The 26,806-nt window shown below is 46.1% G+C and overlaps 1 protein-coding gene across 1 annotated transcript in view; it reads left to right on the forward strand.

Moving 5' to 3' along the window:
- Positions 1 to 20,008: 20,008 nt before the first annotated feature.
- The window catches only part of LOC146008477 (bactericidal permeability-increasing protein-like), a 62,572-nt gene continuing 55,774 nt past the window's right edge, over positions 20,009 to 26,806 (forward strand). Inside the window, exon 1 of the mRNA XM_083147810.1 lies at positions 20,009 to 20,140. Within this exon, the coding sequence (XP_083003936.1) occupies positions 20,029 to 20,140 (112 nt within the window). The 5' untranslated portion in view covers positions 20,009 to 20,028. The remainder of the gene's footprint in view (positions 20,141 to 26,806) is intronic.

A 26,806-nucleotide genomic window follows, 5' to 3' on the forward strand; every position in this document is an offset into this window, starting at 1 on the left:
TCACTCTGACAAAATCCTTCTTAAGGTGCCCATAGACGGTCCGTTCATCAAAAGTATGTGCAGCACATTTTGTACCGTACGATGAGATGCGTGGGAGCATAGTACGGAACGGACGGTCCGTGAACGGACCGTCTATGTGCACCTTTAGATGGACAAAACCATGTGCACTGCAGGGGGGGAAGATGTAAAATTGTGCAGAGAGAATTCGATTTGGGTGCGTTATTTTGTTTCTGTGCAGGGTAAATACTGGCTGCTTTATTTTTAAACTGCAATATAGATCTCACTTTGAAGTAAAACCCCACCCAAATCTAATTCTCTCTGCACAAGTTACACCTGCCCCACCTGCAGTGCACATGGTTTTGTCCATTTGAGAAGGATTTAGTCAGAAAGAGTGAACTAGAATAAGGCCCAAAGTGGCCTATGGAACTCTTTTATTAGGCCAGCCAACTTCTCTCCTACTTATGTTGTCACAGATGTCGGGGGAGAGTGTCTACCTACTTCTGTATGTTTACAACAATTAAATAATTGAACGTCGGGCGGCATTTATACGTTACCTAGCGAGCTGTCTGTATCAGGCCCTTTGTGCAGCTGCAACTTTTTCTTTGAATGTGCTACTTTCTTGCCTATCGGATGCAACAAAACATTACTCAATCTGTACCAGAGAAGCTGTGCTGCAACTTGTTGCACAGGAAATAGTTTTAAATATGTACAACATTGCAGATGAACCATGATGGAACTTGATGTGAGAAAAAGCAGTAGCCGCTGCATCATAGCAATTCAAATATTGATTCAGACTCATTTGTACACATATATACTGTACATGTGTCGCATATCAAATTGTGACAGATGCACATTAGAGCAAAAAAGATGCTCAGTGTGAGCCAAGTCACATGGGCCCCGGGGACTGATTCAGACCTGACTGCTAATGTGAGAATTCGCAGTGGACTGAGATCAGAATGCCGCCACTCAGACAGGAAGAGAAAACGCATGATGCAAAATTGAGAGACAATTGTGAAATGGATCACTAATAGCTATCCACTCGCAAACCATCTGCAATTTCCAAACCATCAAACAGTTCTTGACAACTATGCAAATGTGAATAATTATGAGGCATCCACTAATCTGCGACTGAGACAGGATGGAAGTGGTTATTCCTGACAGACCCTCTTCAGAAACGCCTGGGCACACCTGCAGTTTTTCTGTCACACCCAGAATATGGCAGGTATCAACCCCAAAATGCCGGCTTCCTGTCAGTCAAATTGCATATTCTGTGTGATACAAGTCGTACACATTAGTAGACGCCCCATTTGCCAATTCTCTAATTAGAAGTCAATTCTGAATCAAGCCCCTGGTGCTCTGAGAAAGCCTGTTTGGTGCAACTGAGGTAATAGAGTGTGAGGACACATCTGTATTGCATAAATGTTGTCTATGGTATGTATCATCCATGTGTAAATTAACATTGCAAATGGTGTAGCTGGACAATTTAGGCCACACCTCTCTCTGAGTTAGAAAAGTTCAACTGCAACTGGCACATATCATTGAAAGCAGTTGATCATCATTATAAAAACCGCAACATTATAAGGGACTGGACATATGTTATTCCTGCTAGCCTAAAGACCAGGGCCGGCGGTGGCAACAGAAATCTTGGGGCCCTGTACAATGATAGTTCTGGGGGCCCCATCTAATCCCAAATCCACACAATGCTCTTCTGCATGAGCCTCATTTAAACTTTCGCTGCTCCAGATCCTGCTTTCAGGTGCAGACTTCTCTCATTCTCAGTCCTACTGGCTTGGCTCCTGGCTGCTGCTTCTTGCTGGCTCCGGCTGCTGCTGGCCTGTCACTTTCACAAAAGAACCCTGAGCACTATGAGCAGGCAGGGCAGGTGCAGACTAGACGACCCGCGCAGTAAAAGTACAGGAGCCTGAGACTGAGGCCACAGCACCAGCGGCGGGTACGGCTGTGCGCCTGTGGCCCCAGGCCATGCGCACACAGAGTAGATGGCTCTGCACGCCGAGTGGCAGGGGGCAAACACAGAAGATGGCAGTGACACACAGTGAGTCAGTCAGACTCAGCCAAAAACAGCTGGTGCACAGTAGACGGCCGGACCGCAAGGGTCACTGAAAAGCCAGCTAGTACAGGCAGTGGCTGTTCCAGGGCATGAAAACTCTGGGGCCCTTCAGATCTCTGGGGCCCGTCACACTTGTCCCCCTTGACCCCCTCCCCCCTGTCGCCTGCCCTTAAGACTAAATAGAAATAGACAAAATTAAATAAAGCTCTGTTTGCAGGTTGTTGGTGAGTCTTTTTTCTTGCCTCTTAGATGCAACAGCTGAGACAACCTGTTGAGGTCAGGGTGAAGGGGTATCATGAATGGAATGATTCTGTAGTATTCAGCAGGTGTTCTGGATCACAGAGAGCTCTCAGTTTGTTTTATGGCTCATGGTGTCCTATAACATAGTCTGGCAGCAATACTACCTGAAAAGGAATTTACAGGAGACTTTGTCAGCTCATAAGTTTAAATTCCATACTCAGTACAATAGGGTCATCTACTTGTTTAACTGTCACAATATTTTAAATCTGTCATCAGCCAAGGGTACCAGCAATGTGAGGTACCATAGTGCTGGGACATGCAAGTTAATTAAGTTAACCTTGACAGTGGAGGAGGTGCAGAGCAGGAGGACCAGTTTTGGTCATTTATTTTTTTAAATATAGTAAAAAGATGCAGATATTCTCTAAGGCTCATTTACACATATAGAATATGGGGACACTTTGGGGGAAATTTACTAAAGGAAATTTGTAAAAAATTGGTGTATTTGTATCCAGAAATACACTTATTTTTGACATTTACTATACCGAAAATACGGCAATTCGTATTCGTATTGATAGCACATCAATACGAATACGAATTGCCGTATTTTCAGGATAGTAAATGTCAAAAATAAGTGTATTTCTGGATACAAATACACCTATTTTTTACAAATTTCCTTTAGTAAATTTCCCCCTTTGTACCTGATGCATATTGGCACTAAGGGGTGGGAAGGTGGGGTCAGCTACTCAGTACCCAGGTCCCACTGCCCATCCCCCCTCTCCTTTGCTCAGAGCTGCAGCATCAGGAGAGACAGAATGCATTATGCTTCGGCAGCAGCCATTCTCCCCAGCAGAGCATTGTGCAGCTGCATTCCGTTTGCAGGTATATATTAACCTGAACTTTCACATGTTTTGCCATACAGACGTACGCAACATACCCCTTGATGAAGTCTTTAAACGAAACGCGTTGGATGCTGCCTTTAACCTCCTCATATTAAAATAAGCTACCTCCTCACTCTTTTAAATTCCTCCAAACTGATGTTTCACAGGGCAGTCACATCCCACCCGTGGCCAGCAGTGTCTGGTGGTGGTGGTGATGGGGAGTGGGGTGAATAGATACTGTTAACATGTGCACAGTGTCTATTCAGTGAGACAGGGGGTCTGGGGGCATGACCAGCAGTTCTCAGAAAACTACACATCTCAGTATATCCTGCCATAGTTTTGCTGTCAGAGCACACTAACACTGTGGCAGGCCATGTTGAGATGTGTAGTTCATTAGCAGATGAAGGACCACTTGCTAACAGCACCTGCTATATACAGACTGGTGTTTGTCTTGATTCATTTTTTTGTCTTTGTTTTTTTATTTCTGCTGTCTCTTTAAGAAGCCATGTACAACTTGAAATTGAATCAGTCACAAACAGTTCTCGCACATGCTGACAATTCACCTTTTAGCTAATATACAGGATGCTGTATGTTTGTTAGTTTGGCCACCGGCCCAGACTGGCACTAATGTGCTTGGGTGTTTGGCGTGTGCAGCCTGTAAGCATGACACATTAACAAGGCTCAGTGATAGGTCATAACTAGTAAACTGAGACATTAGCAGTCCCTTCTAAACACATCACTGAATAGCCTGACACTAGCGTGTGTATTCCACATTAGCCAAGCCCTCCTTCCTGTCTGCAAGTTGTTTACTATCATTTTCCTAGTTTATAGATGGATGGTGCGCTACAGGAGGGGCAGATTTAAAATGCACACAGAGATCTAATCATACTTGCCAACTTGCTGGCTGCTCTCTCTGGGAAAGAGCAGCCAGGATGGCTCAGTCGGGGGAAGGTGGTACAGTAAGTGAGATGTCGCACCGGAAAAGGGTGTAAAAGAGGAAGAGGTACAGTATGGGGACATGGCGGCTGAGACATGTCATTGTAGCCACACTTCCACTGATGACGTCAGCAGCTTTTGGTCCCAACACCCAGGGAAAGCCTGTATTTTCTGAGACACTCCCAGAAAATGCAAGGTTACCTCCTACAAACGGCCACAGGATATCAATCACCCGCGAGCACCCTCCGCTGGCCGTCTTCCTATGGACGGTTTGTGCATGTGCACAGCATACCATGCCCATGCATGGTCGTCTGACAATCGCTTGGGCACCAAACTCACAGCAGGACAAACAGGTCTGAATAAGGTGCTTTGCCCATGCGCAGGACCTGTTCTCTGCATGTGAGAATGGGTTCTGCAGAGAGGATGCTATTGGCAGAGTATTTGTATGATCGTGCTGTGTGGTTGTTAGACGACACACTTAGAAGATATAACCAGCTTTAGATTTATTCAAGTGATAAGCTTGCAGTGTACAACGGTACTTCAGTGGTTAACTTCACATGCAATATATCTGATGCAGGAATCACAGTCACAGGTGTTACTTATCTGATCCGTTCAGCTTGTGCAGGGTTAATGGCAATGACCAGTTTACGCTGGCGGTATCTCTCCCAGTAACGCTGCTGCTACACAGGATGGATCTCCCTGTGTAAGTGACGCGCTGGTAACGGGGAATACAGCGGGGCTTGCTATTACACACTCCGGTGCACGTGGAGCGGTAAACCGGCATGGAGGATAGGACACACACGCTATAGCACACTCTCTGTATGGCGCACACTCTGTCACTTCCTGACCAAGAGAGGAAACGCTGCCAGCAGGGTCAAGGGACTCTGCCCTGCTATTCGCTACGCAAGCTGTCACTCAGGGTGACACTCTAACTACAGTGGCTGCAGAGGGACAAGGCAGTCTGTAGGCTGCTCACTAACCAGGGACATGGAGACAGACGCGGAGCGCTGCTTTCTAACAGATGCAGGTGAGCATTAGACTGTCATTGATTGAGTGACAGCTTGATGCCATTTTTGGGGGCAGGGAGCAAAAATGGAAGCACTTTTCCAATGTTTAGGGTGAGATTTCTTGGCTTCTTCAATGGATACTGTGATCAGATACTCATCAGGACCAAGTAGTAGTAAGCAGTGGCCACATATTCCTAATAATCACCATGTTTTAGATTTAGGAGCGATCATGGCGTGTAGGGCATTACCCCCTTGTATCCAAATGGAAGTTTTATGAGCTGTCCTATAGTGGTTATTTTTGTGCAGCAGTGTGGATATTATATGTTTGCTACCAAAAAGCTGTGCTGCATTTATAAATGCAACATAGCTGGAGCACTCAACCTGCCAACATCCTGGCCATGGCATGCTCAACCTGCTGCCATCAGGCAGATGATACAGGGCCGTTCCCACCAGGTCCAACAGAAGCCTTAAAAGGTTCTTTCCCCAAGAACTCCTGATGACTTTAACATTTGACTGACTGACCAGCCATCCAAATCCTCTGCATGTAAATTACACTGTGACCCATTTGGTATACCTATCTGAATGCCTGTACGTGCCCCCCCCCCCCCCCCCCCCCTCTTGTCCACTTGTTACCTTCCTGGCTGCTGCACTTTAAACTGAAAACAAATTACTAGTATATGCAAGTATACCTGGCCAGAACACTGGCGATAGCTAGATTTGTACTGCATGCAGTATATATCATTCAGGCGATAGCGATGCGCCGAACTGCGCATCGTTCTCACCAAGGGCCATACACACAGAGCGATTCGTGCTTCATTTATAAGTAATCTAGACAGATCGCTTAGAAATGGGGCTGTAGTCCCCCTTGTGTATGGCCCATGACATGTGCGGAGAGAGAGTTTTTTTTTTTGTTTCTGTGCAGGGTAAATACTGGCTGCTTTCTTTTTACACTACAAAGATTTCAGTTTGAACACACCCCACCCAAATCTAATCTGTCACTGTCCATGTTCTCATTTGAGAGCATGCTTGAAATATCTAGCCCGATGATAGCGACGTGCAGAGCTGCGCATCGCTATCGCTATGGGCCCTACACAAACACAGCAATTTGTACTTAATTTCTAAGCGATATAGTAAAATCAGATATAGTTAAATCAGATTGCTTAGAAAATAGGCAAATATCGCCATGTGTGTAGGCCCCGTAACTCTCTCTGCACATGTTATCTTAGCCCCACTTGCAGTGCACATAGTTTTGCCCCTTTCAGAAATATTTCGCATTTACGATGAACTCTGAAGCAGGCCTTTAGTTGGAATCAGAGAAATAGCAGTGTTTTTATAAAAGCGATGGATATTAGAATCTGTGTGCTTGTACAATGCCCAGTCCAAGCAGAGAGCCTTATATAATTAAAGGACCATACGCACTAGTACATTTTGAGCTGAAAGCAGGACACTTTTTGCCATTGAACTGCTTTCATGCTGATACATGCTCTTCATCCTCGCCGGCCGCTGCTGTCCATCATCCTGTTTAACAGGACCAGTGAATGGTTTCCCATAGTCCCCTACTATGTAAAGTTGTTCAACCTCTGTGTTCATCGCAATTTTCCGGCCAGCGATGTGCACTTAATTGCTGGCCATACAGGTCCGAATTCGGCTCTTCCCTGATGTTCGGGGTCAGCGCATGCGCTAAGATGTGCATGCGCAAACACCGGAAGCGAATGGCTTTGGCGAGGGGACGGGCAGTGGGCGTCAGCAGGGGAACACCCAGAGTTTTATGGGAATCCCCATAATGCAGGCATGTTGATTCCTGCATGGGGCGGACGACTGACGTCAGTGTCCGCACCAAATATCGTGGATAGCGGGCATCTGAAAAGTAAGTATGGAGGGAAGGCTGGTCAACAACCAGCGAATGATTTTCGCCTGCCGCGAGGGGGATTTTTCGGGCACATGCGACGGAATGTTTTTGAGTATACATCCCCTCGCATGCTAGTGAGGGGATTCAGTTGGCATGGGGGGGGCAGGATTTAGGTGGGGTGGTGGACGGAGCTTACCTGTTCGAGTATACTCAGCCTAGTGAACAGGTCTGAATCAGGCCCCTTGTCTCAGGTGAGATAAGTATGCTGGTCACCAATCAGTTAAAATCCATCATTATTAAACACTCTAAATAGCTGTACGTGCAAACAATCATAAACCCTTTGGGGCAATCTGTGTGAGCACCAAACAAACAAAAAATATATATACACATAAAAATGTCTTAATTTTTTTAATTAATTACATAATACTGCAATAATGACCTCATGATACTATGGGCCTTATTCTGATCGGAGCGGCCAAACGTGCGTACGTTCACTATTAACGTACGCTAGCCGTACGCGGTCGTTGGGGTTAAGTCCACCCACAAATCAGCCGCTTACGTACGGGCAGAAATAACGCAGAAGGGGAGTGGCGTACAAATGAGCGTACGGCAACGTACGCGGACGGCTCAGCCCTTGCACTCCGACAACAGGCGTACAACTGAGCGTACGGCGCCGTTTACGGACGTCTTTCGTCCGTCTTCCCACCGACTTCTTGCGTAGATCTGAGCGTACGCCAGCTTGCACGGACGGGTCCCTATTGTTTTCAATGGAAAACAGCTTATGTCACCGCTCGTGAGAGTGAGCGTACGTCCGTGTACGCTGCCATACCCTTCACATATATGGACCTGCAAATCTTGCCTTTCAACTACAATTCTGACAATTGATTAATTAATCTATTTGTTAATCTATTATTGTTTTCTATTAACTCAATTGTCTACCTTAATAAAGACCTAATAAAACAACATTTGAACCCTCATTACATGTATATTTGTTATGTTCTAATGTGGCATTTTAATCACTATCTATGTGTCCCCATATTGCTGTTACTTTTAAATCAAGTTATGTTGGTGTTTCAGTATATGTACTAAATTATGTCCATAATTACTTTGTCCACAATGTGTAACATGTATACCTACCCTGATGTTATGTGTGATGTTTTAATCGAACAACATTAAACATTCATGCATTTTCACTATGTGTTATTTTACTCAAAAACACACACATTCACACATCAATCGTTACCCCTCACCTCAAATTACAAGTATAACTTACAGTACACATCTGTATGTACCTACCCTTACAAGCCCTCTAACATATTTGTGATTAAAAACACAGGCAATTTCGAACTGTACATAAACTTTTATTTATAACACAAATAATAAGGGGGAGGGGGGGGGGGATAAAAAAAAATTAAATGCGGGCCTCCAGAAGGCCAAACAGGATCTGGAGGTACAGGAGGGTGAGAACGATCTCCCGCATTAGGGCTGCCACCTCCTCCTGCTGCTGTTCAGTGTCTGTAGTGAAGGGATAAAAAAAAAAATTAATATATAACATACACAAATGTTTGTTGTATTTGTACATAATAAAAAGTTCAGAGTTATGTGTGAAGGCCACATACATTTTTAAACTACATTGAAGATGGGTCTGCTGTAAACACAGTACTAAAAAATAATATGTTAACACACACATACTGTACATAGTAAATAACATTAATTCAATTACTCCTTCTTGAATGTATGTATGCTGAGACCCAATTGGTAGTTTGGTTTTGGGGGACTGTCCTCTAACCTCACAATTAGGCTGTGCTATTTAAGGGTTATGACATTGTTGTGGCTTAAGCACTCCTTACTATTTTAAATTTAGGACATTGCTGTACAAATTATAGGCCTACAGCTATGTTTGTAAAGCATGCATCCGCATGGCCTCACACACTATTAACAAAACAATCTCTACATTTATGTTGCACATCATGCTGGGAACTGGAGTTACCCAACACCTGGAGCCACCCAACACCTGGAGCCACATTACTACCACACCACTAATGTCGGATATCTCATTGGATGTACTGTTATGTCAATTATTCAAGGGGTGAGGCATGGCCACACTCAAAAAAACCACCAAGGGGACCCTTGTTCCTGGAGAAGGACAGGACACACCCAGGGGCGTAACTAGGTTTTCAGCGCCCCCCCGCCGGATGTTTTTTCGGCGCCCCCCCCCCCGCCGCCGCCCGCCCGCCACCCGCCACCCCCCCACCTAACCTGACCCCCCTTCTCACACTTACCTGTCCCCGCAGTCTGCATCTCGCCCGGCTCTCTGCCGGGACCTGCCTGACGTCACGGTCCCGGCCGGCTCCTGCAATGAAAACTGACTCTTAGAAAATGGCTGCCCCCATACTGCAGACAGAAAACTGTCTGCAGTATGGGGGCAGCCATTTTATAATAGTCAGTTTTCATTGCAGCAGGAGCCGGCCCCATATACACCCCATATACACCCCATATACACCCCCTATACACCCCCTATACACCCCCTATACACCCCATATACACCCCCTATACACCCCATATACACCCCCTATACACCCACATACTCAGGAACATATTTATAAAAAGTACAGAAAACATTTGCAAAAAAAAACGCAGGCATACTAGTAAATAAAAACTTACATCGGGCAATATGGCGGCGAAGTGAGCAAAGCAACACTGGCTGCCGCCGGCGCAGGTCAGACCAGCGCAGCTCAAGTTGTCCCAGGTTCCTATCCACGCCGGTCCGGGCGAAAATTAGCCGGCGGGCAGCATTATATGCCCGCCGCTTGTCATTATTTGACACATAAGGGCCCCTGGGCCCCAGGCGGCGGTCCATGACCTCAACCAAGGCCAATAGCTCCTGGGTAGAAAACGCCCTAGCCCTGGTTGAAGTCATGGTGGCAATGGCGCAGTTATTAATTGCAGGTACATATATCACTTTTGGTGCTTGCTGATTGGTGTAAAAAATTGTTTGTTTGGTATTAACTTTATTAATCCTTCTTACATGAACAAACTGGATGCGAATAGAAACTTACGCGGACCGTTCCGATATACACAGACCAAAACCAACAGCATGCATTCAATGTATAGAGAGGAACTGTATATACAGTGTGCGAAAAATAATACACGCAAGCGTCTACTTACAAGTACGCTGCTTAAAGGGGGGCACAATACACCGTTTTCCATGGAGAGACGTACTGTATATACAGTGTGCGAAAAATAATACACGCAAGCGTCTACTTACAAGTACGCTGCTTAAAGGGGGGCACAATACACCGTTTTCCATGGAGAGACGTACTGTATATACAGTGTGCGAAAAATAATACACGCAAGCGTCTACTTACAAGTACGCTGCTTAAAGGGGGGCACAATACACCGTTTTCCATGGAGAGACGTACTGTATATACAGTGTGCGAAAAATAATACACGCAAGCGTCTACTTACAAGTACGCTGCTTAAAGGGGGGCACAATACACCGTTTTCCATGGAGAGACGTACTGCATATACAGTGTGCGAAAAATAATACACGCAAGCGTCTACTTACAAGTACGCTGCTTAAAGGGGGGCACAATACACCGTTTTCCATGGAGAGACGTACTGTATATACAGTGTGCAGAAATTAATACACGCAAGCGTCTACTTACAAATACGCTGCTTAAAGGGGCACAATGCAACATGTTGGTGTATGACAATTTCAGACTCATTACATATGTAAGGAAAGCATTATAACGATGTTTTGAAATGTGACTCACAAAGCATACACGAACTCCAACAGATACCAGCTGACAACACTCATCATTGGAATGACAGGTGCACACATTTCACGATGCAGAACACAATGCTCCACAACCTGTGTATGTGCATATACAGGTGATTGATCAGGTGCGCGGAGACCTGCGTAATTTAAGCGGCAGTTATCGGCGGGAAATATCGGCGTAAATTAGCAAGTCAATTGCGGGAAAAATATACGCCCCCTTGTTCATGGCGGGAGATTAACATATAAATATTCAGTCAGATGCAGGCCACAATTGCTGCAAACATGTCTTGTTCAGACGATTCCGCAGCTGAGGACGCTCTCCAGAGAGCCAGAGCAGAATCCTTGCTGGAAAGGTTGAGGCAGAGGGAGCAGGAGAGGACAAGGAGGACCCAAGGCCAAGCGGGCCCCTCAGTAACAGGCCCTGTTCAACCTCCACCAGCTCCACAAGGGCCAAGCAACCAGCCAGAACAAGAGGTTGCATCTCTCCAAACAGGTGTGACCCAGCAGGTGCATGGTGAGAGAACTGGGGCCACCAGAAAACGTGCTGCAACATCTAGGGTGAGGACTGAGCAGGATACCACCACCAGAAAGAGAAACCCTGCATTTGTAGAGGCCGAAATGCGAATTCTAGTGCCCAGGGCACGCGAATGGATTGAATTGCCAACCAGGAAGCCGGGTGCCAGTGCAAGGAGAAAACTTTGGGACAAGATCACAGAGAAAGTGAACCAGGTGGCACCAGTGGTCAGAAATTGGGACGCGGTGAAGAAAAGGTTAGTGTGTTTGTCAGGGCAATTTTTCAGCAGTCTCCAGCAGGAACTGAGGCCCTTATTCTAGTTCACTCTTTCTGCCCAAATATTTCTTAGATGGACAAAACCATGTGCACTGCAGGTGAGGCAGGTGTTACTTGTGCAGAGATAATCAGATTTGGGTGGGGTTTTACACCTGCCTCACCTGCAGTGCACATGGTTTTGTCCATCAAAGAAATATTTGGGCAGAAAGAGTGAACTAGAATAAGGGCCTCAGTTCCTGCTGGAGACTGCTGAAAAATTGCCCTGGTCTTTGTCCCCCTGATGTCATATGTGTGTACATATGTTACATGTATGTTTTGAGACTAATAGAAAGGTGTGTTTGTAGATAGTGCTACACTTCAATGTCACATGTGAACACAACCATGTCTAATAACCCACATTGATATATGAAACATGCACCATTGGTGTGATGTGAGGTTATGGGCACAGTTCTGCTCATGTGAAGTATGTGATGGGACAAGAGAAAGTGTGTTTTTGAAAGAGGTGTTGTAACATGTTCCATATGATGCTACTGAAACAAGAATGACCAAACTGTGCACATGTAGCTGGTGAGAAACTACACATCCCAGTATGCCATTCCATAGTTAAATTACTCCATAATAACCACATTGTCAAGCTATGGTGGAATGTGTAGTTTCACACCAGGTGGAGGTGCCTAATTTGGCCATGGATGATGTCATTTCTGCATAGTGATGTATGTATGTGCATTTAGTGGCCTAATGAATGAGATGAGACACTGAAATGCCTCCTAATTGAGACATGAATGTGTGTGTGGGACACATATGGCAAAAAAACATAAGAGCACCCACACTAGGAAATGTCACGTAGCTAGGGGTACCACATAGTCCCTTTAATTCCGGACACATATTAATTACACAGGTTCTGTGGCTGGCTGACTTCAAGACTCCACTTCACCTAATTTTAAACTGCCACAGAACCTGTGTAATTAACATGTGTCCGGAATTTAAGGGACTAGGTGGTAACCCTACACGTAGCACAGTGGTGCACATATCTCATGGTGATATTTGTATTTTTAAACTTGTAGGTGGACTGACTTCAAAAGTACACTGAAGAGGAAGATGACTGACCGGTACAACCACAGCATGTCCACAGGGAGAGGTCCTATGCCTGACCATTTGGAGTATACCCCCCTGGAGCAGGACTCCTTGGACGTGATTGATGTGGGGGAGATCAGGGGGATCTCCAATATGGACAGTGAGCTCCCGGCGGAGGTCTTTGATGCTGCTTTTGATGGTAAGTCACAGTAATGCATTGTATTTAGAAAGATATTTTTTATTGCGTATGTGATGGTGACATTGTTTTCAATTCTTATCCTAGAAGAAGCAGAAACCCAGGATGTACCGGCAGCATCTTCCTCTGCAGAGCCACAGGTGGAGCAAGTGGTCCATCCTCCACCAAGAAGACACCCCCAGCCCCAGCCACAGGAGACATGGGAAGAGAGCATGATGGTGACGCTGGAGAGGATCGAGCAGCAAGGGGTGGATGCTGCGATCCGTCAGCAGCAGGTGGCGGAATTTCTGGCGGAGTGGAAGGCCACAAACAGGCTGCAGTGTGAGGCCTTGACCCGCATTAACGACACTCTGGCGGCTGGCATAGTAAGCATTGGCCAACACCTCAGCTGCCAGAATGAACTTCTTGCGGAGCAGCTGTCCACCGCCAGGTCCCTAAGGGACAATCCCCCATCTGCTGCCCCACCCCAAGCTGCTCCCCAACCTTCCACCTCTGCTGACCCTCCTGTGTCGACTAGGGGAAGACGCCGCAAGGCAGCTGAGCCAAAGGCCCCTGTCCCCAAGGCCCCATCTAAAAGGGGGAAAAAAGGGCCCAAATAATGAGACCTGGTTCACTTCCTCTGTGGTTGGACCCCAAATGTTTAAATTGCACTGGACATCCGCTTCCTGAGTTGGCCATCTATCCATTTGCGTGCCATGGGCATGAAAGTTTGTATTTTGACCTCTACAAATGCAGGATAAATTTGTGGTGGTGTGTATCTTGCTTAGTATTCACCCTGGTTGTTGCAGTACGTATTCTGGTGTCCCCATTTCTTTCACCATTGCATTTGCAGGGTAACACATGTTTGGAGATATGCAAACTCTTGTTCTGGCTGTTTTATTATTTGTGTGTCTATTTTATTTGTTTATTTGATTTCTCACATTAAAGTGTGAAATAAGCTGTGATGCTGAACAGCAAATAAATTTATTTTACAAATTAAATCAAAATTGTGGTATGTGTCATTTCTTGTGTGAAACAAATACTAGATTTATGTGTACTTACTGACCAGGGTATTTTTGAACATTTGTGGAAGTGTGGTCGAAGTTTCCCATGTGTAACCCTCTCCATGGCCATTCCCATGTTCCTATCCAACTTTTCCCTGCTAATTAGTTTGTGTCAGCACATGTGCAGAGCAACTTAATAGGTTAGAAAGCAGTTTGTGTGCAGGTGAGGTAGCTCCTACAGTAGTAGGTAAAAGCAGGTCCAGAACAATGCTTTCCTCATGGAGTGGGTGAGGCAGACAAACAAGGGTGAAAAGGTACATTTGTGTAGGAATGCATATGTGTCCTCCCTAAAAAAAGATGTGTGAATGGGCCAAACATGATAAATTAGCTTGTGAACAAACATGCATAACTTTTTAAATATATATGATTTTACAGTGTCATAAGCAGATGTAGGAATCCTTTGTTAGAGAGATGAGAGTGCAATAATGTGATTGGTGGCATCTTACATTCAGAGTGTAGTCAAATCCAAATCATAGCAGATGAGATAGTGGTACAGGTCATTATTTTGGGTACTATACAAAGATTGTGTGCAAAATAGTGGTCATGGGCTTAAAACATTGCTGAAACATCCTTTGTAGGTGTTAGATGTGGTTTATGTTATTGTATCCTAAATACAAAACCTATGTTAGTATTAGAGTGAACACGTTGACACATGTCGACTTGTGTACATTGAGTGTGCTACTGCGTAAAGTCTATGAAAGCACGTAGTGAATGTGTCTAACTGTTTAGCAAATACCTACCTTAGCGTATATAAGCAGGTGTTAAAAAGATTCTTACCTTAAATTAAACAAACCTTTAAATGTGGAGAAGTATAGAAACATAAGCTTTCAATGTGTTTGAGTGCTGTGTGTGTGGCTTGCAGGCAGTGAAATAATGGTTTGGACTTAATAGACTGCAGCATTGCTTATTACATTCAGGTGTATGTGTTTGAGTAGTAATCAGCGTTAATTAGCAAACTCAGCCGCACGCTGGCATGCGGTATCTGTAGGGGTGGTCTGAGCTGGCGGTTGGCGGGCGCTTGTCTGGTGTCCGAAATGAACGGTGCTTTAGTCGATCGTGCGGTAGTAGCACCGCTCATTTTTGGTGCACACCCCCGTGTACGCCCATATTTACGCCCATTTTCCCTCATTATTTCGGCCGCTCCCCTCAACACGCCCCTATGCCGCCCCCAATACCCGTACACTCGCGTACAGGTTTTTTCGCACGTTGAGACCCGTCCGTAAGCGTTGTTCAGTGGTCGCGCCTGCGCATTAGCGAATTTACGCATGCGCAGATCATGAAAAACCCCGGGACGTACGCGTACGGCCCGGCCGCTCCAACCAGAATAAGGCCCATGAGTATATGTTTAAAATACAACTTATTACATCATAAATTCACTATCATGAAAAAACAGCAAATATAGGGGGTTATTCAGACATTAATGCGAATGCTCAGGCTGGGCGATTATTGGTAGACTGCGCATACGTACGTCCCAGTGTATGCATGCACATTGCCTTCCTGCGATAACATCCTGCACATTTTTTGATCTCTGGCCGTATGCAAGTTCACTGAAGTCTGGGCTTGGGGGTGGTAAGCATTCATTTTCTGGGAATGTCAGGAAAAATGAAGGCGTGCCCAGGCGTTTGGAGAGAGGGAGTGTGATGTCAGCTAGGGCCCCTATCCAACTCCTTCTATCACAGCCACTGAATAAGTCCTGGGCTACTCAATGACACCACACATTGGAAAAAATCATTCAACGGTTGGCGGCATGTGAATGGATTTGCAGCTAATAGCCTATCCAGTTCATTTTTGTGTGTCCATAGGGAGGGACATGCACGGCAGGGCCGGATTAAGGTCTGTGGGGGCCCTGGACAACAAATTTGTTGGGGCCCCCCACAGATCACGCCGACGATGCACCCCCCCTCCCTCCCCGTGCCTGCTCCTGTACCTGTGTCCCACGCTTACAGGAGGGGGCTCCCTGGGGCTCCTGTACGAGGCATCCCTATGTACTGCACACAGCAGCAGCAGCCAGGAGAGAGGCGCCTGTATGAGGCAGTGGCAGCTAGAGGTAAACTGGCAACTGTCAGTGTCCCCGGCACAGGGCTGGGAAGGTGGAAGGAGATTACGGCACTTGGTTGGGAAGCGGCGGCTAGTAGCGCTATTTGCCGGGCAGGAAGCGCTGCTAATTTCGAAAAAACTGTCCGGACGCTGATTGGCTGAGCGTCCTGCCAATCAGCGTGCGGCCACAATTTTCTAAATCAGCAGCGCTTTCCGCCCTGACACTCAGCAAATAGCGCTACAAGGTCCCAGCACCCGCTGCTCCTCAGGGCAGTGCCGTGCTCTCTGACTGATTTGGCAGCAGTGCTGTGAGTGTGGGGGCCCCCTGATGTGTAGGGGCCCTGGGGTGACCACCCCTATCGCCGCTGCCTTAATCCGCCACTGACGCACAGAGGTGGTCACCCCTGTTTTCCGGGCGTGGCAAGTAGCTTAACATGTAGTCAGCATGTACTGAATGAGGGCCATAACCCTTTGGGGAAAATCAAATAATGTTTCAACAGGTGAGCAAATGAGAATCTCCGCTACTTATGTAATATCTGGGCTCCCAGTTTTCTTATGAGACCGCGTCCCCTCGCGGGGCTCGCTGTGCTCGCCACACTTCGGGCACGGTGGCTCGCTGCGCTCGCCATACTATATAAAATCAACTCCAACACTATATAAAATCAACTCCATGCGTAGTTGGATAGTAGGGGTATGAAAAAATGGGGTGCATTTAACATGGGAGCCCAGATAATACATAAGTACCGAATCTCCTAACATGATCTGCATGTGTGCAAAATATCTTTATATAAGACTATACTGCCCTCTACTGGCCAATGTCAGTATAGCATTTTCCACTGAAATTTGAGGTTGGTATTGCAGATTATGAGACGTTTAATAGATCAGTGGCGCGGGGAGGTGCTGAGTAAGTGTGGGTGCCGGGGGTCTGTGCGGCTATCATGCGCTGCACTGCCGGGTCCAACCTTGCCCCTCTGCTCGCCGGCGCCGGGACCCACAGATCTACTTGTCTGCAGTCCCAGCTCTCCTCCTGGTAGACTCCTGTTAATGAAAATGACCCTCACAAAATGTCCGCCCCCTTATAGCAGACACTTTTTGAGGCGGCGGCATCCTCTAGCATCCTAAAAAATGGTCTGCTGTTAGGGGCAGCCATTTTGCAAGGGTCATTTTCATTAACAGAAGCCTGCCAGAGAGCTGGGGCCACAAGAGGCAAGTAGACCTGTGGGTCCTGGCAGCAGCAAGTATAGGGGTAAGCAGCGGGGTTGGGGGTTGGAGGCGGGTAGTGGCCTTTATTTTATGGGGGACGGGCTTATTTTAGGGGGGGGCAGGCTTTATTTTACGGGGGGGGTGTTTGGCGGATGAAATTTCCGGCGGGGAAGGGGGGGCGCCCTATTTATAGTTACGCAACTGCAATAGGTCGACACCAAAAAGATTGACATATGCAATAGGTCGCAGGTTCAAAAATTGGAAAAGGTCCACATAAAAAAGGGTTGACATGGTCAAAAGGTTGACATGAAAAAAGCTAGACACATGTGGACATGGACACCCAATTAGTGTAATGCTTCACTCCTATGCTTCGGCCTGGTGCTTTGCTCGGCATACTATGGCATGCTCAACTGTAGTACACGTGGATGGTAAAGTATGAAGAGTCCAAAAATGACCCCTGGCTTACTTTGCTGGTTAACGGTTCTTAATGGAGATGTCATTTAACCCACGATAGTCTATGCAGGATCTCAAAATATCATCTTTACTTTTAACAAAAAGAACCCTGCACCAGCAGGGGAGGGACTGTAGATGGACAAATTAATACATTCTTTAAGTTCTCTTTGGTGTAACTTGACATAGCTTTGGTCTCTGGAATAGAGAGGGGACAGGTACGGGCCCTGGGAGGAGACTTCCATGGAATAAGCTTTGTAGGACAGTCCTATGACCTATGAGGTGGAAAGTATCTGCAGCAACCTTGCTAAAGACATGGGGAAAAGAGGTGTACTGAGGTGGAAAAGGAGGATCATTGGAAAAGGTTTGATGAAGAGGTGTTATCTGGGACATACAGAACTGACGACAGTTTTCCATTTTTAACCCCATCACCGACTTATGGGAGGATTTAGGAAGAACTAGAAATTCAATGTCCTCTTGGTAGAGGATTCCATTTTGCAAAGTGATTGCAGGGTGACTTGACCATTGGGTTGATCAAGATGCTGGACAAAATTGGGATACCAACTGGAGAGAAACAAAGTTGCCTGCTGTTCCTGAATCCAATAATGCATTGATCCTGATATGTCACTGTGGTGTGGAGAGTACAACAAACAACTTAGAACTGGAATAGGAAGGAGAGGATATCACTTCTACCAATCTGACCTCTCTTACAGATTAGGAGGGAGCATTTCCCAGACACCAAGGACAGGAAGACACGAGATGAGAGGATGCTCCACAGTACATACAAATATTTTATTTTTTTATGCCTGAAATGTTCCTCAGCATCAGTTGAAATTGATTTGCTTTATTTCCACAGGAGGTAAGTTGGCTGGAGCACTGGGCACAGGAAGTGGACAAAATTTGGTTTGCTCTCGCTCACTTCTACTTCTTTCAAGTTGGTGTTCCTGGTAAAGCAGGTCTAAATTGTCACAAAGGGAAATTAGGTGGTTGAGGGTTGTAAGAATATAACGGGTCACCAAATCCTCCTTTAGGCAATCAAAGAGCCTGTTCCAAAAGGCTGACACAAGGGCTTCTTCATTCCATATTATTCCGGAAGCCAATGTTTGAAACTGAATGACATATTGGCTCATCAGACGACTACCCTGAGGTATATTAGGAATCTCTGAAGCTGCAGAGGACTCATTGAAAAGATAAATTAAAGGCAGGGTAATCTGAGAGTATTGGATCAGAACGTTCCTATAGGGGGCGATACCCAGTTGAGAGCTAGGCCACTCAGGACGGAGACGATGTGTAGGCTACCCAGGTTTTCACAGTAGGGAAGTTTGTAGGTTGCGGTGTAAAGTTCTCATTGCACCGGTTTAAGAATCTGCAACTAAATACGTCAAATAATATTCCAGAAATTCTTGGATAAAAATAAAAGAGGAGCAGTCACAAATATGTCTTTGAGAAAGTTTTGTGAAAAACAGATGCAATAATAAAACAAAGAATTCGGTGAAAGAGTAAAGAATACTGAGATGACTGTATATGGTGGTGAAGACAATCCTGTGGAAGAACTGAAAGAAGATGGTACTGGTTCTGAGGATGAAGGAGGACTGCAGAGACAAACTGGAAGAACGAGCAGGCTTTGTAATGGAGAAGGTCAGAGGTCTGGCTGTAGATCCAGCAGGGTTTCCTAGTAAGCAACTGAGGCAGGCTTAGCAGAGTAAATGGCTGAGGCCAAAGGAATACCTGAAGACTGTGGGAAGTCCATGGGTCAGGAGACACTTTGAGTCTGATTCAGACCTATTCGTTAGGTTGCGTATACTCACAGCCTAGCAAACAGGTAAACGCTACCCACCAGCTATTTGTTTAGGGTTGTTGCTTTGTACAGTTTTTTATATGGTGGCGGAGTGTTGGTTCTGCGGTCAGAACCTTGCTGTGGCGGGGAGAACGGCAGGTCATCAGTCCGGGTACAATTGTTTGGTTGAGGTGTGCTCCCTTCGTTGACTGGTAGTTGGCTGTACCACCCTCACAGGGGGAAGTATCATCATCCCAAATGGGTGGGTAGTCAAGGTAGGTGAGTAGAAAAGTTTTGTTGCTATAGTTTTTTATGGTTGTGTTTGTGCACTTTGGGGGGTATCTGCCTGCAATGCTTGGTGGTTATGTTTGGGCATTGCAGATGGGATGATTTCTCTCTGTCATTTCTTTGCCACTATACATATTTAAATGAACAATCATAATTTATTCAACAAATTAGCTAACAGTTTATCTGCCAACCCTATGTCTCAGTGTATTTATTTACTTAGAAAGCAAGTGTTTACGGACCGTTGTACCCTCGGCACACACCAGGGATATACCTTTTGCAATGCTGACTGACACTTCCTCATTCCATTTTGCTTCCTTGTTTGGGTTTAACTTTGTGCAGATTATAAATGCAGTGATTGCATATGTAGCACAGTACATGCAGAACAGCAGCCAGATAGAGTTGACTGCAGACATGGCATATTCTTCTCTCCTTGTCTTTTCTCTAGCAATGTGTCTGGTGGATACAGTAGGTGCTGTGAATCCTGGCTTTGTGGTGAGACTCACACAGAAAGGACTGGATTATGGTATGTGATGTATTTTATTTCAAAAATAGTTAAGTAACGTAAGGGAATTAAGGGGATTGTGTGTGAATGTCTTGTAAATCAATCAGTGTTCAATCAGTGTTCATCACTGCAAATCAATAGGCAACCCACTCACCATCTAATCATTTCCTTGATCTCTGCAAGTGTACCTAACACGGGATACGGTTGTATTCTCGACACCACTTAGGTCGACACCGTTGGGTCGACAGGTGTCAAGGTCGACAGGTGTCTAGGTTGACAGGTGTCTAGGTTGACATGGGTGAGGGTCGACAGGTGTCAAGGTCGACATGGGACAAGGTCGACATGGTTTTAGGTTGACACATCGTTAGGTCGACAGGTCGGAAGGTCAACATGTTTTTTTTTACTGTTTTTTGAGCTGACATGTACTGACAGGCGGTATTTCATGCCCTACCATCCACTAGGTGCGTGGTGGGAGAATAAAATTGTGCCCAAAGTACCGCGAGCGCAGCAAGCGTTGCGAGGGGCTGCGGTTGACTTCCAACTGTGTCCATGTCGACTGTGTCGACATTCGGGTCAAAAACAGTAAACGAAAACCATGTTGACTTTCCGACCTGTCGACTTAACCCGTGTCGACCTAACGCTGTTTCGACCTAAACCCATGTCGACCTAGACACCTGTCGACCTTCACCCATGTCGACCTAGACACCTGTCGACCCAATGACCGTTGGCCTAAGTGGTGTCGACAATATGATTCACATCCCCTAACTCTGACCCTTCCACAAGTCTGCGACAGAGACAGACTGATCAATGCCGGACCTAACGTCACACACCCTTTTTCCTGACACTTCCAGAAAACAACTGGTTACCACCCACAAGTGGCGACTTACTGTCAATTGAACTGTGTCCAGTTTAAAAAAAGAAATTGCTGACTTTTGTCATTGTTTGTGTTGTGCAGCCCAGACTCATGCACAGACATTTCATCAGCTTGCGAACACACAACAGCAATCAGGTCTGAATAACACTCACAGTTGCAAACTGGGTCAGACCTGGGACAAGCTCCATTCCACCATGCTAAACCTATAAACTCTAACCTTGTAATTTACACTATGTTACAGGTGCAAAAATATAATTTGGGACCCCTCCCCCACTCCAACCCAAGTTCACCACATGCCACTGGTAGCAGTGGGCCCCTTAGTCCTTAGTTTTGCCTCTGATGTTAAAACGTTCTCTATGTTTACATTTTAGATGGTGACATTTTAATCAATATTACAACTGTTGACACTATTGACATAATAACTGCAAAGCCATTGTACAAGTTGAGAGCCCCCCCCCCCCCCCCCCCCGATTTAAAAGGTTCACAGGGCCGGCACCACCACTAGGCAGCTTTAGGCATCTGCTACTGGAGGGTGGTACTGAGCTGAGGAGAGCAAGAAGAAATCAGTTCAGTTGTCAAGTACAGTACCAGCTATTAACCAGCAGGCTCCCCCCAAAGGGAGCCTGCCCATTACTCTGTTGTCCGTAGCCTTACCCCTCTGCCCCCCCCCCCACTTGTCATCAGCGCCAATTAGCAGAGGGGTTCCGCCCGCACCCACCCACCCCTGGAGCCCGTCTGTGGTTAATGATCGACGGGTGGCGGCTGACCCCCCCACCTAGTCAGCCGTAACCTGCGGATGGCGCCCGCTACCCCCTGTGCTGGTAAGCAGTAGTACGCGGCTGGCGCCCGCTACCCCCCCATGCTGGTCAGCCACAGAGGCAAACTGCGGGTAGCGCCCACACCTGACCCAGCCCCCTGGAGCGCGGTAATCCGCGGATGGTGAGGAGCAGAGCCGGCACCCTGGAACAGATGGAGGAGACATGGCCCCATGAAGAGAGTGTACTGCTGATAAGTGGAGGTACACACTCATATTGACGGGATGCCTGCTTTCACACATTTTTCAAACACCTGCTCTCCCTCCTCCCCTTTCCATCTCCTCCGCCCAAGCCTCCTTCTTCTCCCCCTCCTCTCCTCTCCCCTTTCCTCACCCCTCCCCTCCTCTGCTCTCCCTCTCCTTTGCTCCCCCTCCTCCTCCATTCCTCCTTCAACTCTCCCCCCTCTGCTCCTTCTTCTACTTTCCCCCTCCTTCTCCTCTCCCCCTCTCCATATCCTCCACATCCTCCAACTCCTCTCCCCTGCTCCCACTTTACTTCACTTCTGCTCTTCTGCTCCCTCTCCCCTCCTCCTCTGCTCACCTCCCTCTCTATCCCTCCTTCTTCTCTATTTCTCTGCCCCTCTCTCTCTTCCCCCTGCTCTCTTTCACCGGTACTTGTTTCCTAGCACGGCCACAACGATCATGATCGTGGGCATCGTGAGGAAAAATCGGGGGCATCGACGCGATGCCCGCTATTTCCCCTTAGGGAACAATGTTAAATGCCTCAATTTACTCGCGATGCCCCCGATTTCCCATAGGAAACAATGTTAAATGGCTCAATTTACCCAAATCATCATAGGGAACAATGGTAAATGGGCCAGAAAACCCCCAAAACACCCCTGAACAGTGAAATGTCCCCCCAAAAGTTGAGAATAGAATAGTGTGGCGAGCGCAGCGAGCCACCGAGCCCGAAGCGTGGTGAGCGAAAAGTGCGCCCCGCGAGGGGACACGGATACCTGTGAAGCCCGCGAAGGGACGCGTTTGCCTGTGAAGGTATCCGCGTCCCCTCGCGGGGCTCACTGCGCTCCCCACGCTTCGGGTTCGCGTTGATCGTGGGGTGGCGTCAACTACTTTTGTGGGGACATTTCACTGTTCAGGGGTGTTTTTGGGGGTTTCTGGCCCATTTACCATTGTTCCCTATGATGATTTTGTGAAATTGAGGCATTTAACATTGTTTCCTATGGGAAATCAGGGGCATCGCGGGTAAATTGAGGCATTTAACATTGTTTCCTATGGGAAATCGGGGGCATCGCGTCTGGACCATTTAAGCCTTTTTTAGCCGCATACGACGCGACCGACGCGATTTTGACTTTTTTCAATGCATTTCAATGGGAAAATCGGGGGCATCGTGTCGGTCGCGTCGCAGACCACTAAAAATGACACCCGATGCCCGCGATTGTGGCCGTGCTAGGAAACAAGTACCCTTTCACCTATCTCTCTCCTCCCCACACTTTCCCAGGGGGAGTAAGCAGATCAATTGCCTAGGGTGTTGAGGAACCTAGCACCGGCCCTGCAAGTACATCATTTAAAAGTCATAGAATGCAGTTTATTTTCAACTGGTTTTGAATATTGTCATTTTTTGGGCATATCAAGCAGCCTTCAGTTGATTAATGGTTCTTAAAGCCCAGTACACACCTAAAGATGTATCTGTCCAATCTGTCTGGTGGAAACAAATGTCTGGCAATGTATTGTATGGGAGCAAATGACAATCAACCATTTGCTCCCAAACGCTGGAAAATGGATACAAATTATTGTTTGGATACATTTGTTAAATCAAATAGCTTTAACTAATTTGTATGAATGACCATTGTCTGTTTTCCAGTGTTTGGCAGCAAATTCTCATATGCTTCCATGCATTACCAGATGGTCCCATTAGATAGATTGGACAGATAAATATTGAGTCACACACACATACTGTACACACATATTCACAGATATATACATACACAAACAAGCACATATACACATAAATGCACACATATGTACACAGATATACACACATATACAAACACATTTACACACACATAAACACGCACATATACACAAACTCACACACATGAATATACACACAAATAGACACATACAGATAAGCAGAAACATGTAAACATATAAATAAACACATATAGGGGGTTATTCTGGTTAATTCACTCGGATGCAAATTCGCATCCATGCTAGTGAACCAGATCCCACCTTGCGAATGGTGGTACGCCAGCCCACCATTCGCAAGGCAAACATCCATGCACATGCCAGTGAGACCCTCCCACATCTGTCGATGGTCGCCGACCATCGAAAGATGTGGAAGGTGCACGCATATGTAAGGTTTCTCTGAGCAACCTTACATATGCCTGTACGCTTGGAGAGAAGTGGTCGAGCAGCTGACATCCGGTGATGTCAGCTGCCCGCCCCCTGCATGTCCGTCACGGCCTCATTATGGGAACGCCCATGAAATGCTGGGCATTCCCATATGCTAATGGTCCGCCCCCGAACACGCCCCCTGCAAAATTTGTTCGCTGTGAAATGCGCATGCGTAAATCCATAAACCTTGGCACTCGTGCGAACACATGTGGTAATGCTAATGGATGCTAACGTGCTAATGGACCTGAATAAGGTCCATAGACACATACATATAAACACTGGCGATTTATGGCCAGCAGCACTCCAAATCACTGGCAATATGGTCGCTCAGCGACCATATTCCCAGCGATTTCAGCCAATATTGCCCCCGTGTGTACCCACCATAACTGTGACATGTTCTTCTATTATGAATACATAGTTACTAAGTAGGACAGGTAACAGGGGCAGTATCTGCATGTCCTATCCATTTACACGCTATTTAAGATGGAATATAGTACAGTACAGTGGATATTTTGCAGTTATTGGTACATTTTGGGCTGGCAGTACTATCAAAGGCATCCAAGTTCCTCCCCCAAACATGTGCCACCCCTAGGCCGGTGCCTCACGTGCCTAATGGGAAATTCAGCTCTGATAGCCACACCAGTTCTCACCAAGAAAATGGCAGCAGCTCCTTGTTCTAGTATGGAGGGGAGGAGCTTCTATGTGATTGGATGGGCCTCCGTGGGTAGCAGGAACGGACTGAGGAGAAGGAAGGGGTGACCACTACACTGCCTGCATGTTCCATATCAGTAAATATTCAAAAGCAATTGGAAATAAATTGTATGCACTTTTAGATTATGTACTAAAGTTTAGAATAGCATTTACCAATATCACATTTGCTGTCCTGCATACAAAAAATTATGTTTAGAACAATATTTAGGTTATCTGTAGTATACCTGTAAGCTTCAATTTGCAGTAGACCTGGACCTAAACTAATTTAAAACTCTATTTAGCCAGTATTTGATTTGCACATTTAAAACAGATATACAAAATACAGTGCTCTTAATAGTATAAGAAATGACTTATTCTAGATTTCAGCTTTTTTTTTTTATTTTTTTTTTATTGAATTCAATATGGGGGAGATGCAGCAAAGTGTAAAATGCGGCCAAACCTCCAAAAATTCATATTTATTAGGTTTGGCCATGTTCCACATATGCACAAAGTCCCATAATGTGATCGATTCTGGGGCTTGGATGTGATGGGCAATGCCATATTCAGTTTGGCATTGCCATGGCTTATTTATGCTTATGAAGGACGGAACATGCTTATTCTGTCCTTCATAAAACTCGCTGTAATGTGTACACAGATTCATTGTTCGAGAACGTTCGTTCTGATCTTGGAACAAATGCCAATCGTTTTATTAAGAAAAATATTTGTTCACAGGGCTTTTAAAGCAACATTATAAAATAAGTTATTGTATAATCACTAACAATAAATGGTATTTAAAATAATTGCCTAATCAGTGTGTTGCAATCCTGGGACATGAGTCACAAGCAGTGTACACTCATACTGGGAATTCACAACTGACATAAAGATCACATGTTTATTTGTGTATTTAGCCATTAGTCCCAGTCTTGCACTAATGTGCGTGGATGAATAACATCTGGCATAACCCACTATAAAGGGTGACATTACTAGTAGTCCCAGATCCAAACAGACCATTGCACAACAGTCATGCAGTCATTTCTCATTGCAAAATGTTTGTTACTGATTTGTTTTGTGACATTTATAAAATGATTTAGGCTAATGTTATGCAGACTTTATCAGATGATCAAATGTGGGTATAATTCCTGAGTTTAATTGCTGTTGATAGGAGGCATGGGAGGTGTGGCCCAGAGTTGAGTCACGGGAACTGGTATAAGGAAAAATATAAAAGAAAACAATTTATTTTTGTGCATTAATAGCATAGTTGCCTACCCGCCTGCATTCTGCAGGAGACTCCCTGAAATAACTTCAATCTCCCTCTCTCCCTCATTTGTCTAGCAATCTCCCTCATTTCACCTAGCCCACATTACACTGTTACATTTTGGGGAAAAAAAGGTAAAAAAAAGAAAGAGAGATAGATACATTTACATTGAATCATCAGAACTATTTTCCAGCAAATTAGCAAGTATAGTATCTCTGGTACTTGTGTAATAGCACGGCGCCTGTTACGCAGTTAGCGTAGCGTCCCTGTCAGAATCAGCATAGTGTTTGCACGGCCAGCGTACTTAGTCTGAAGTAGCGTAGTGTCCCCCCGGCCAGCGTGTCTTCCTGAAACACCCCCTCTATCCACACCAGCCCGAATCATGGCGAGCGCACGAGTTACGCATCCCCCCGACCTGTTCATACCCCCACTATCCACGTTGGCGTGGAGCTGATTTTATAAAGTGTGGTGAGCGCAGCGAGCTCACGAGGGGACACTTATTACTTGACGTGTATTCCGCGTCCGCTCGCCACGTTTTAGGCTCGGTGGCTCGCCACACTTTATAAAATCAACTCCACTCCGACGTGGATAGTGGGGTATGAACAGGTTGGGGGGACGAGTAATGCGTCCCCTCACGGGGCGCGCTGCGCTCGCCACGCTTGGGGCTGGCGTGGATAGTAGGGGTTTGAAAAGGAGGCA

Source organism: Crinia signifera, chromosome 6 (assembly GCF_055691185.1).
Source record: "Crinia signifera chromosome 6, ASM5569118v1, whole genome shotgun sequence".
Lineage (NCBI taxonomy): Eukaryota > Metazoa > Chordata > Amphibia > Anura > Myobatrachidae > Crinia > Crinia signifera.